This window comes from Pseudochaenichthys georgianus, chromosome 20 (assembly GCF_902827115.2).
Source record: "Pseudochaenichthys georgianus chromosome 20, fPseGeo1.2, whole genome shotgun sequence".
Classification (NCBI taxonomy): Eukaryota; Metazoa; Chordata; class Actinopteri; order Perciformes; family Channichthyidae; genus Pseudochaenichthys; species Pseudochaenichthys georgianus.
Window position 1 is genome coordinate 1461221 of NC_047522.1, and position 12500 is coordinate 1473720.

General features: G+C 40.9%; 2 protein-coding genes across 3 annotated transcripts in view; one reads left to right on the top strand and one right to left on the bottom strand.

Annotated features, from left to right (window-relative positions):
* Positions 1 to 11: 11 nt before the first annotated feature.
* Positions 12 to 2267, bottom strand: LOC117466016 (arylamine N-acetyltransferase, pineal gland isozyme NAT-10-like). Its single transcript, XM_034109145.1, has 2 exons — positions 1852 to 2267; positions 12 to 245 (listed from the first exon to the last, which is right to left on the bottom strand). Exons 1-2 carry the CDS (start codon positions 2116 to 2118, stop codon positions 12 to 14), a joined length of 501 nt encoding a protein of 166 aa, XP_033965036.1. The 5' UTR covers positions 2119 to 2267.
* Positions 2268 to 2975: 708 nt separating this feature from the next.
* Positions 2976 to 12500, top strand: part of zdhhc20b (zinc finger DHHC-type palmitoyltransferase 20b) — a 20835-nt gene continuing 11310 nt past the window's right edge. For both annotated transcript variants that reach the window (XM_034108787.2, XM_034108788.2), the window contains exons 1-7: positions 2976 to 3100; positions 5601 to 5627; positions 8095 to 8189; positions 8986 to 9106; positions 10328 to 10397; positions 10494 to 10526; positions 10784 to 10904. In XM_034108787.2, the coding sequence (XP_033964678.1) occupies positions 2983 to 3100; positions 5601 to 5627; positions 8095 to 8189; positions 8986 to 9106; positions 10328 to 10397; positions 10494 to 10526; positions 10784 to 10904 (585 nt within the window). In that variant the 5' untranslated portion in view covers positions 2976 to 2982. The remainder of the gene's footprint in view (positions 3101 to 5600; positions 5628 to 8094; positions 8190 to 8985; positions 9107 to 10327; positions 10398 to 10493; positions 10527 to 10783; positions 10905 to 12500) is intronic.

Here is a 12500-nt window from a genome sequence, read left to right on the forward strand (position 1 = left end):
AGCCTTTAAACTTAAATGTACTCAGTCCCTTCCCACCTCTGCTCTGTGATGCGGTACACTCTGTGGCCCTGCTCCTGGGGGCCCCTGGTGTCCAACGAGAGGGGGGTCCTGAAGCCCGGGACCCCAAACCCAACATCACAGAGCCAGCGCTGCCCGTCCAGGGTCACCATGACAACCAGGTGGTCAAAAGGAGGCCCGTAGAAGCCCGTTGTTTGGTTATTTACCTGGGCGGAGAGCAGGGTCACCTGGAGAGATGGCAAAAGTACACACATCCTTTACTCAAGTAGAAGTACAGATACTCGTGTTTAAAATACTCTGGTGAAAGTAGAAGTACTGACTAAACTTCTTTACTCAAGTAAAAGTAAAGAAGTATGGGATTTTAAATGTACTTCAGTAAAAAGTACCCATAACTAGCAGCTGCTTTAAAGAGTACCTGACCTCCCTTTATATTAATAGAACAATAATGTCATTGTTAGCTAATGAATGTTTCCATGCTGAACAACGGCAACGTTTCCATTGGTCCCTCTTCTTTAGAGAAGACCAGGAAGTGATGGATACACGGATCGTGTTCCAACCAATAGGCACGCAGTGACTCTAAAGAATAATGATCACGCACCAACACACATTCAGACTAAAGGAACCAGCTGTTTGGGAAATGAGAGAAGTAGAAAGTACAAGTATTTGGGTTCAACATGTAAGAAGTAGAAAGTACAGGTATTTGAGTTCAACATGTAAGAAGTAGAAAGTACAGGTATTTGTGTTCAACATGTAAGAAGTTGAAAGTACAGGTATTTGAGTTCAACATGTGAGAAGTAGAAAGTACAGGTATTTGAGTTCAACATGTAAGAAGTAGAAAGTACAGGTATTTGAGTTCAACATGTGAGAAGTAGAAAGTACAGGTATTTGAGTTCAACATGTGAGAAGTACAAAGTACAGGTATTTGAGTTCAACATGTGAGAAGTAGAAAGTACAGGTATTTGAGTTCAACATGTAAGAAGTAGAAAGTACAGGTATTTGAGTTCAACATGTAAGAAGTAGAAAGTACAGGTATTTGAGTTCAACATGTGAGAAGTAGAAAGTACAGGTATTTGAGTTCAACATGTGAGAAGTAGAAAGTACAGGTATTTGAGTTCAACATGTGAGAAGTAGAAAGTACAGGTATTTGAGTTCAACATGTAAGAAGTACAAAGTACAGGTATTTGAGTTCAACATGTGAGAAGTAGAAAGTACAGGTATTTGAGTTCAACATGTGAGAAGTAGAAAGTACAGGTATTTGAGTTCAACATGTAAGAAGTAGAAAGTACAGGTATTTGAGTTCAACGTGAGAAGTAGAAAGTACAGGTATTTGAGTTCAACATGTAAGAAGTAGAAAGTACAGGTATTTGAGTTCAACATGTAAGAAGTAGAAAGTACAGGTATTTGGGTTCAACATGTAAGAAGTAGAAAGTACAGGTATTTGTGTTCAACATGTAAGAAGTAGAAAGTACAGGTATTTGAGTTCAACATGTAAGAAGTAGAAAGTACAGGTATTTGTGTTCAACATGTAAGAAGTAGAAAGTACAGGTATTTGAGTTCAACATGTGAGAAGTAGAAAGTACAGGTATTTGAGTTCAACATGTAAGAAGTAGAAAGTACAGGTATTTGTGTTCAAAGTGTAAGAAGTAGAAAGTACAGGTATTTGTGTTCAACATGTAAGAAGTAGAAAGTACAGGTATTTGAGTTCAACATGTAAGAAGTGAAAGTAAAAAGGCGTCAGAAAAATAAGTAGGCCTAGTGGAGTAAAGTAGGCTACTGATACCAGAAAAATGTACTTAAGCACAGACACGAAGTATTTGTACTCCACTACTTCACCTGGAAGCCCATCTGGGTCAGCAGCCATGCAAACAGGGAGTTATTCTCGTAGCAGAACCCCCCCCTGCGCTGCAGCACGAGCTTCTCATACAGGTGAGGCGGGTCCAGCTGCACGCGCCCCCCGCTGTGCACCGTCAGGTTCTCAAAGGGCACGGACAGCAGGTGACAGGTGTGCACCGACCGCAGTACGTGCAGGCTGCGCGAGGGGGAACCGGAGAACCCGATGCGAGACAAATAAGCGTCCACGTGCATGTCAACAGAAGTCATTTTACGGATTAAGGGAGATTACTTTTACTTTTAGCGTCAACTTCTTCGCCTACAATTTGCGGTCCCTGTGTCCCTTGTCTTGTCTAAAATCAGTTGATCTTTATTGTCCGCCTCAGAGTCTAAAGGTTTATTTTGCTTCCTGGTGCTGACTCGAGGGCAGGCTTACAGTAAATTAACCCCTACAGTCAGATTTAAGCATATGAAATTACTTCATGCAAATACAATTAAAATATGTTAATATGAAACCCATAAGTAGTAGTTTTTTAGTGGTTTTTTTGGGTAACAAACTAGAAGTTGTAAAAACTCCTTTTTATAAACGATGAACTCCTGTTTTTCCCAGACAATTTTTTTCTCCGAACTTTATTGAAAATGTTTTACAGTTTTTTATACATAATTAAACAATGTACAGTACGACCATAGTAGTTTGGTTTTTGATGGATCCCCATATAAATGATCCCAGTCAACACAATAATTAAATATAATATAACAATTTAAATATTTCTATATTGACAGTTTAGTGCCGAAGTTTTATTAAAGTCAAACATTATCTAAAAAATAAATCTAACATAAAGATAATTTCTTCAGTATATAATAAATGTAAAATTATCCATACTAATAAGAAATAATAATAATAAGAAAATGGGGAAACTAAATTAAACTAAAGAAGAAAAAGATGATATTTAATTATTTTTTAAAGTAAAATAAACGAAGTGTATTATTCCTATTAATTGTGTGTATCCATAGTGTTACCACACTGCTGTTTTTCGTAAAATAAATTAAATGAATTTCCCCCTAAAAAAAACAGCCATGTTTCCAGAGGCGTGACGTCACCGCGACACTCCCTTCCCCACACAGAGGGTAAAGATGGCGCCCACTCACGTCCTGAGATGCTGTCAGCGGACTTTAGCATGGATTCCTGTCATCTTCATCGCCGCGGTGGTCTGCTGGTCCTACTACGCCTACGTGGTGGAGCTTTGTCTCTGTGAGTAGCCGTCTGTAGCCGTCTGTAGCCGGGGTTAGAGCCTCCAAACGCCGGTGTTTCCACTGAGGCGCCGCACAAACACAGGAAGTAAACGGGCTGCAGCCGCTGATGTATCCTCATAATGCTAATTATCTTCTGTTTTCATATCATATATTCAATGCCACGTGTGCTTTGTTAAAGATAAACTCGTTTTGTGATGTGAGGATTGTGTTTGTGGAGCAAAAAGGAGAATACATCGGTAATTTAATGGTATTTAACCGGCTTCCAGATGCTCACTTTCCCTTTAAAACCACTAATGAGCGTTAATACACCTCTGATATTTTTTATTATGGAGATAGACCATTTTTCAGCGTTATTACCAATTAGAGAAACACAATGTAATATGTTTTTATTAAAAAAACAGATGCAAAGACACTCAAAACTGCAAAAAAGGTTAACATAACAGCTGTAAAGAGACACAATAACTAAGTGACCCAAATCAATCAGGTACAGCTAATTATCTGTCGCTTTGTGTTAAGATAAACTCTTATTGCGATGGTGGAGCTAAATATAGCCTGTTAGGAAAATAAAACCTTAAATTACTATGTTATTAACCCCTGGTGAGAATAAGTGTTACCAAATGAGACACTAAAAGGAGACATACAAATAATACAAACGGTACTAAGTGACACACATCACTGGTGCTGACACAGATAATTATCCGCCATCGCTTTGTTTACTTATTTGATGCCAAATGCAATGAGATTAATGTTCACCGTGATGTTAATATCCTTTTCTGTATTTAAGGAGTTCCCAAACCTTTTCATATCCGGATCAAAAGATAAGATTTGATCTAATTTGAAACGGGGTGTACTTTCATGTACTTATGAAAAGTTCCCCTCCAGTTCATCTTGTTTTAATACATGTTGTCGTCTATATTTAGCTGGCAGTCAAATACACTTCCTGACCCTCACTTTGATTTGTTTATATATGTATGTTTTAATTGTATTTCTGTAGTGGTGTCCGGCGAGATTAGTTAGTCCCATTGTTTTAATCTATGCTTTATCGGGAGTGATGAGCAGTGTTATTTTCTAGATAAAAAAAGCATTAGCCCTAAAGGTTGATACTGAAATAGAGTTTCAACTCTGTCTGCGTTTTATTGATTCCTCTTTGTTTTATTCTTTAATGTTGAGAGTTACAATCGGATCCATGACAAAAGCCTTACACCCAGAAGGTGGAATAAACAAACTAATACCCAGAGGTGGGAAGTAGTGGAGTACAAATACTTCATTACTGTACTTAAGTACATTTTTCTGGTACCAGTACTTTACTCCACTACGACGACTTTTTACTTATACTTCTCACATGTTGAACTCAAATACCTGTACTTTCTACTTCTCACATGTTGAACTCAAATACCTGTACTTTCTACTTCTTACATGTTGAACACAAATACCTGTACTTTCTACTTCTCACATGTTGAACTCAAATACCTGTACTTTCTACTTCTCACATGTTGAACTCAAATACCTGTACTTTCTACTTCTTACATGTTGAACTCAAATACCTCTACTTTCTACTTCTCACATGTTGAACTCAAATACCTGTACTTTCTACTTCTCACATGTTGAACTCAAATACCTGTACTTTCTACTTCTTACATGCTGAACTCAAATACCTGTACTTTCTACTTCTTACATGTTGAACACAAATACCTGTACTTTCTACTTCTCACATGTTGAACTCAAATACCTGTACTTTCTACTTCTTACATGTTGAACACAAATACCTGTACTTTCTACTTCTTACATGTTGAACACAAATACCTGTACTTTCTACTTCTACATGTTGAACTCAAATACCTGTACTTTCTACTTCTCACATGTTGAACTCAAATACCTGTACTTTCTACTTCTTACATGTTGAACTCAAATACCTGTACTTTCTACTTCTTACATGTTGAACTCAAATACCTGTACTTTCTACTTCTTACATGTTGAACACAAATACCTGTACTTTCTACTTCTCACATGTTGAACTCAAATACCTGTACTTTCTACTTCTTACATGTTGAACTCAAATACCTGTACTTTCTACTTCTTACATGTTGAACTCAAATACCTGTACTTTCTACTTCTCTCATTTCCCAAACAGCTGGTTCCTTTAGTCTGAATGTGTGTTGGTGCGTGATCATTATTCTCTAGAGTCACTGCGTGCCTATTGGTTGGAACACGATCCGTGTATCCATCACTTCCTGGTCTTCTCTAAAAAGAGGGACCAATGAAACGTTGTCATGTTGCCGTTGTTCAGCATGGAAACATTCATTAGCTAACAATGACATTATTGTTCTATTAATATAAAGGGAGGTCAGGTACTCTTTAAAGCAGCTGCTAGCTATGGGTACTTTCTACTGAAGTACACTTCAAAGCCTCTTTACTTTGACTTGAGTAAAGAAGTTTAGTTAGTACTTCTACTTTTACACAATGTCTTCTTATCTAATGCTTTGTTCTCTCTCTTACAGACACCATCATCAGTATAGGAGAGAAGAGTAAGTGTGCTGTTCATTTTAAAAATAATGTTTATATAACACTGAATGGAGTTTTACAGAACGGAGTGGGTTGCTCTCTTTTCTGTGTCTGGCAGGTGAAATATGTTCTGTACACTTCGCTAAAAACAGAAGGGCTGGCACAGGAAGCGTCTCTCAGCTCATGAATTTAATATGTAGACGTACAGCGGCTCCACAAATCCAAAGTGACAGCAGCAGGCCTTACATTCACGTTTTAATGCCAATGTGTTTTAATGGTACTGCACACTAAAAGATTTATTTTTACATTTAAAGCTTGAGGTTTTCTTAGGAAGCTGCTCTCATATGTTATCCTGTCATCGGCTAAAGTAGAAAACCCTCGACCAAATGCTATTTTTTTTTAAAGAGTGATTAATTGACCAAGTTAGTCTTTTTGTATGAATATAACCTGCCAGTAAATAAAAACGGCAACACTTTATATTAAGGTACACAAATTCACCATCAACTAGTTGTTAATTAACATGCATATTAGCAGTATATTGGCTCTTTATTAGTCATTATAAACACGTATTAATGCCTTATTCTACATGACCATATTCTACAAGTAATAAGCCATTAGTTGAGTTTTTCCTCATCGCCGTTATGATTGCCTTTTAGACATTAACACGTCCGACATTCCAATCAATGCGTGAGCCCCAAACTTCCTTTCCCCTCATCAACCAGCTCTGACTGGGGGGTCCCAAGGCGCTCCCAGGCCAGCGAAGAGATATAATCCCTCCACCTGGTCCTAGGTCTACCCCTTGGTCTCCTCCCAGCTGGACGTGCCTGGAACACCTCCCTAGGGAGGCGCCCAGGTGGCATCCTAGCTAGGTGCCCGAACCACCTCAACTGGCTCCTTTCGACGCGAAGGAGGAGCGGCTCAACTCCGAGTCCCTCCCTGATGACCGAACGTCTCACCTTATCCCTAAGGGAGACGCCAGCCACCCTGCGGAGGAAACCCATCTCGGCCGCTTGTATCCGCGATCTCGTTCTTCCGGTCATGACCCATCCTTCATGACCGTAGGTGAGGGTAGGAACGGAAACAGCCCGGTAGACGGAGAGCTTTGCCTTCTGGCTCAGCTCACTTTTCGTCACAACGGTGCGGTAAAGCGACTGCAGTACACGGATTTATTCCCTTTATTTACTCACGACCGGCCCCGTCTGTCCGCTCCGGTGTGTCCCTCTTTTCCGGGGATCCAAACGGTGTAGTGGCATCAAGCTTTCCTCTTGCCACTATAGAGCGGGGTTGACGACACGCAATCCAAAACAATAAGCAGCCGAAGGTTTTCAGTCAAAAAAAATGTAATCTATTAACAAAAAAGTATTGACTTAAATAGTCTCAAAATAACAAATCTTTAAACAGTATTTCGGCGATATGCTTTCCTATATACACCAAACTATACTTTGTGTGCAGTCCAATTCGCAACACCAATCTCTGTCTGCAATTTGCGGTCGAAAAGCTGTTCCGCCCCCCGTCTCATCCGGTCTCCGAGCCCGCCGGCTGTCCTCAATCACCTCACTTAAATACACACCGGAAGGTACAAGGAAACAGATCATATTTACGATGTAAAATTAACAATCATTTCATCAAAACATATTCATCACCATGGCGATATAAATCATTTTCCATCATTAAATCATTTATCGAAATAATAACTTTGTGGCTCTAACACCTCTAATTAGTGCTTATCTGTTGCAAGTTAGGAAGTTGTTGGACATGAGTTTGGGTCTTAATATGCTCAATATGGCCCGAACAAGGCAGCAGTACCACAAGAACAGTAATTCTCCCATAATAACACTTCACAAATATATTCGTATGTAACAAGACGTGAAACTAAAAGTGTTATTTGTTTCAAAATAGCTCAAAATGTGGTATGTCAGAGTTCCCTATGTTAAAGTGGCGTCTTGTTCATAACTAATAAGCTAGTCGTTTGACTCTAATATGTTAATGACCAACTAGTCGACGGTGAATAAGTGTGCCTTAATAGAAAGTGTTACCATAAAACAAAATGTTATTATGGTTGTCTGAATGTAATATAAGACGCTGGAAGTTAAAACAGGTGTGCCGCTTTGTGTTAAAATGAATTCCACGGAGCTTTAATGAATATAACTCACCGGTAAATACATGTATATGTTATATAAACGCTATATCAATACCTCCCTTTGTGTGCCTCGAGAAGGGCTAACGGTTCAAGGCTACACTCGAACAAATGTGGATAAAGCAGAATATTTAGTGAGATAAAAGCGTGTTGTGAATTATTTTAATTATAACATCTATTCTACTTATAGGGGCAGCCTCGTCTATATCTGAAATAGTGCAATAGACATGCAAATAAAGCTACACAGCATTCACATGTTGAGTCAGAATTTGAACGTTATAAACGAAGCTTCAAATTGTCCCGTGTGTCTCCATCGTGTTGGTGCTGACGTGTGGCTGCATGTTTCCCTGCAGTCGTCTACATGATCTTCTTCCACCTCTTCTTCATCATGTTCGTATGGTCGTACTGGAAGACCATCTTCATCCAGCCTGCGAACCCCTCCAAAGAGGTACGCAAGCCCTGAGTATCCACAAACAGCCTCTTTAATATGTAAATGTTCTGCTTTTCTTAATTAAATATCTTTATTTGTATCTGAACATCCTCGGTTTTTAAAGCCGTGTTGACTGATTGTCTAAAGCAGGGGTGTCAAACTCAATTTCATTGCGGGCCACATTCACATTATGGTTGCACTCAAAGGGCCGGTTGTAACTTTAAGACTATATAAAAATACATATATAAATATTTAATATATATATTGCTCTGCATTGGATTATTATCGGATAGGGTAATACCTTCATAATTAACTACGTCTGAAAGCAGAAGTCTAGGGCAAATAATTGCAAGTCTCTTCAGTGAGAATGTTACAAAATGATTTAAAAAGAAAAGTGACATTTTGAAAAAAAAGTGACATTTAAAAAAAGAAAAGTCAAATTCTGAGAGAAAAGTCACATTTCAGATGCATTGTGGGACATGTAGTTTATGGGCAACGTGTAAAGTATCATGTAACCGTATAATAAAATCATATTTTTTGCAAGCTCTTGTGGGGCCACATAAAATGAAGTCGCGGGCCAGATTTGGCCCCCGGGCCTTGAGTTTGACACCCCTGGTCTAAAATGTTATCTCAGGCTGTTTTGATAATCAGGCTATTGAAATGGCAGCCCTAATTTGAACTACAGTATAAATACGGTGCGATATGGGTCAAAATACCATCCTAAAGGCAGTTTGTCCACAAAATGATCCCTGATTTGCAGCTTTACCATGCTCACTTTAAAATCTGCTTTTCAATTTTTTTTTTACGACTGCAGTTCTGTTTGCCCAAAGTGGAGAAGGAGCGATACGAGAAGGAGGAGAGGCCGGAGAATCAGCAGGAGATTCTATGGAGAGCTGCCACTAGTCTGCCTCTGTACACCCGCACAGGAGTTGGAGGTGTGTGTGTGTGTGTGTGTGTGTGTGTGTGTGTGTGTGTGTGTGTGTGTGTGTGTGTGTGTGTGTGTGTGTGTGTGTGTGTGTGTGTGTGTGTGTGGTGTGTGTGTGTGTGTGTGTGTGTGTGTGTGTGTGTGTGTGTGTGTGTGTGTGTGTGTCCACTTCTTACACTTTGAACACAAATACCTGTACTTTCTACTTCTTACATGTTGAACTCAAATACCTGTACTTTCTACTTCTTACATGTTGAACTCAAATACCTGTACTTTCTACTTCTCTCATGTTGAACACAAATACCTGTACTTTCTACTTCTTACATGTTGAACACAAATACCTGTACTTTCTACTTCTTACATGTTGAACACAAATACCTGTACTTTCTACTTCTTACATGTTGAACTCAAATACCTGTACTTTCTACTTCTTACATGTTGAACTCAAATACCTGTACTTTCTACTTCTCTCATGTTGAACACAAATACCTGTACTTTCTACTTCTTACATGTTGAACACAAATACCTGTACTTTCTACTTCTTACATGTTGAACTCTAATACCTGTACTTTCTACTTCTTACATGTTGAACTCAAATACCTGTACTTTCTACTTCTTACATGTTGAACTCTAATACCTGTACTTTCTACTTCTTACATGTTGAACTCAAATACCTGTACTTTCTACTTCTCACATGTTGAACTCTAATACCTGTACTTTCTACTTCTCACATGTTGAACTCAAATACCTGTACTTTCTACTTCTCACATGTTGAACACAAATACCTGTACTTTCTACTTCTTACATGTTGAACACAAATACCTGTACTTTCTACTTCTCACATGTTGAACACAAATACCTGTACTTTCTACTTCTTACATGTTGAACACAAATACCTGTACTTTCTACTTCTTACATGTTGAACTCAAATACCTGTACTTTCTACTTCTCACATGTTGAACTCAAATACCTGTACTTTCTACTTCTCACATGTTGAACTCAAATACCTGCACTTTCTACTTCTTACTCTAGTTATGGGTACTTTTTACTGAAGTACACTTCAAAGCCTCGTTACTTTGATTTGAGTAAAGAAGTTTAGTCAGTACTTCTACTTTCACCAGAGTATGTTTAAACACCAGTATCTGTACTTCTACTTGAGTACAGGATGTGTGTACTTTTGGTGCCAGTGTATGCTCATGAGTTTTCCCATAACGACGTCCTGTTGTTGCAGCAATCCGTTACTGCGACCGCTGTCAAGTCATCAAACCTGACCGCTGCCACCACTGCTCCGCCTGCGACATGTAAGACACCTAATCATCTAACTTTACGACAAGATATGTGTTCATTCTGATTGGCTCTCACCCCTTCATGGTCGATATATCTTCTCTGTGTGGCAGGTGTGTGCTGAAGATGGACCACCATTGTCCCTGGTAAGCAAGCTCACAGGATAGTTCAAACCTTTCACCGAACATATTTAAAAAGTCTCAGTAATTATCCATGTTCTCGTAGGAAACGTGTCGAACTTAAAAACATGGTTCTTGTTCTCTTGCCTTGATTAACGAAATAGTTGTGACTGAAGTGTAATCCTTAGAGGACCACGAAGCCTCTTTGAATGAAGTCCATCTCGATAAGACCTCTCCTCGCAGGAAGTGATGTCACACCTGACCTCCTGCGTGTTTCTCTGCAGGGTGAACAACTGTGTCGGATTCTCCAACTACAAGTTCTTCATCCTCTTCCTGGCGTACTCGCTGCTGTACTGCTTGTTCATCGCAGCCACCGTGCTGCAGTATTTCATAAAGTTCTGGACAGTGAGTCGTGTGTGTGTGTGTGTGTGTGTGTGTGTGTGTGTGTGTGTGTGTGTGTGTGTGTGTGTGTGTGTGTGTGTGTGTGTGTGTGTGTGTGTGTGTGTGTGTGTGTGTGTTGTGTGTGTGTGTGTGTGGTGTGTGTGTGTGTGTGTGTGTGTGTGTGTGTGTGTGTGTGTGTGTGTGTGTGTGTGTGTGTGTGGTGTGTTGTGTGTGTGTGTGTGTGTGTGTGTGTGTGTGTGTGTGTGTGTCATGTTCAGCTGCATGACAAAAAGAGATGTCGCGGTTCAAACCTGCTCTCTGACCTCTAATGTTCCCTCTCTCACCCCTGACCTCTAATGTCTCCTCTCTGACCTCTAATGTCTCCTCTCTGACCCCTGACCTCTAATGTTCCCTCTCTCACCCCTGACCTCTAATGTTCCCTCTCTCACCCCTGACCTCTAATGTCTCCTCTCTGACCTCTAATGTCTCCTCTCTGACCCCTGACCTCTAATGTTCCCTCTCTCACCCCTGACCTCTAATGTCTCCTCTCTCACCCCTGACCTCTAATGTCTCCTCTCTCACCCCTGACCTCTAATGTCCCCTCTCTCGACCCCTGACCTCTAATGTCTCCTCTCTCACCCCTGACCTCTAATGTCTCCTCTCTCGACCCCTGACCTCTAATGTCTCCTCTCTCACCCCTGACCTCTAATGTCTCCTCTCTGACCTCTAATGTCTCCTCCCTGACCCCTGACCTCTAATGTCTCCTCTCTCGCCCCTGACCTCTAATGTCTCCTCTCTCACCCCTGACCTCTAATGTCTCCTCTCTGACCTCTAATGTCTCCTCTCTGACCCCTGACCTCTAATGTCTCCTCTCTCGCCCCTGACCTCTAATGTCTCCTCTCTCACCCCTGACCTCTAATGTCTCCTCTCTCACCCCTGACCTCTAATGTCTCCTCTCTCACCCCTGACCTCTAATGTCTCCTCTCTCACCCCTGACCTCTAATGTTCCCCCTCTCTCGACCCCTGACCTCTAATGTCTCCTCGCTACGACCCCTGACCTCTAATGTCTCCTCTCTCACCCCTGACCTCTAATGTTCCCTCCTCACCCCTGACCTCTAATGTCTCCTCTCTGACCTCTAATGTCTCCTCTCTCACCCCTGACCTCTAATGTCTCCTCTCTCACCCCTGACCTCTAATGTCTCCTCTCTCACCCCTGACCTCTAATGTCCCCTCTCTCACCCCTGACCTCTAATGTCCCCTCTCTCGACCCCTGACCTCTAATGTCTCCTCTCTCACCCCTGACCTCTAATGTCTCCTCTCTGACCTCTAATGTCTCCTCTCTGACCCCTGACCTCTAATGTTCCCTCTCTCACCCCTGACCTCTAATGTCTCCTCTCTGACCTCTAATGTCTCCTCTCTCACCCCTGACCTCTAATGTCTCCTCTCTCACCCCTGACCTCTAATGTCTCCTCTCTCACCCCTGACCTCTAATGTCTCCTCTCTCACCCCTGACCTCTAATGTCTCCTCTCTGACCTCTAATGTCTCCTCTCTGACCCCTGACCTCTAATTTCCCTCTCTCACCCCTGACCTCTAATGTCTCCTCTCTGACCTCTAATGTC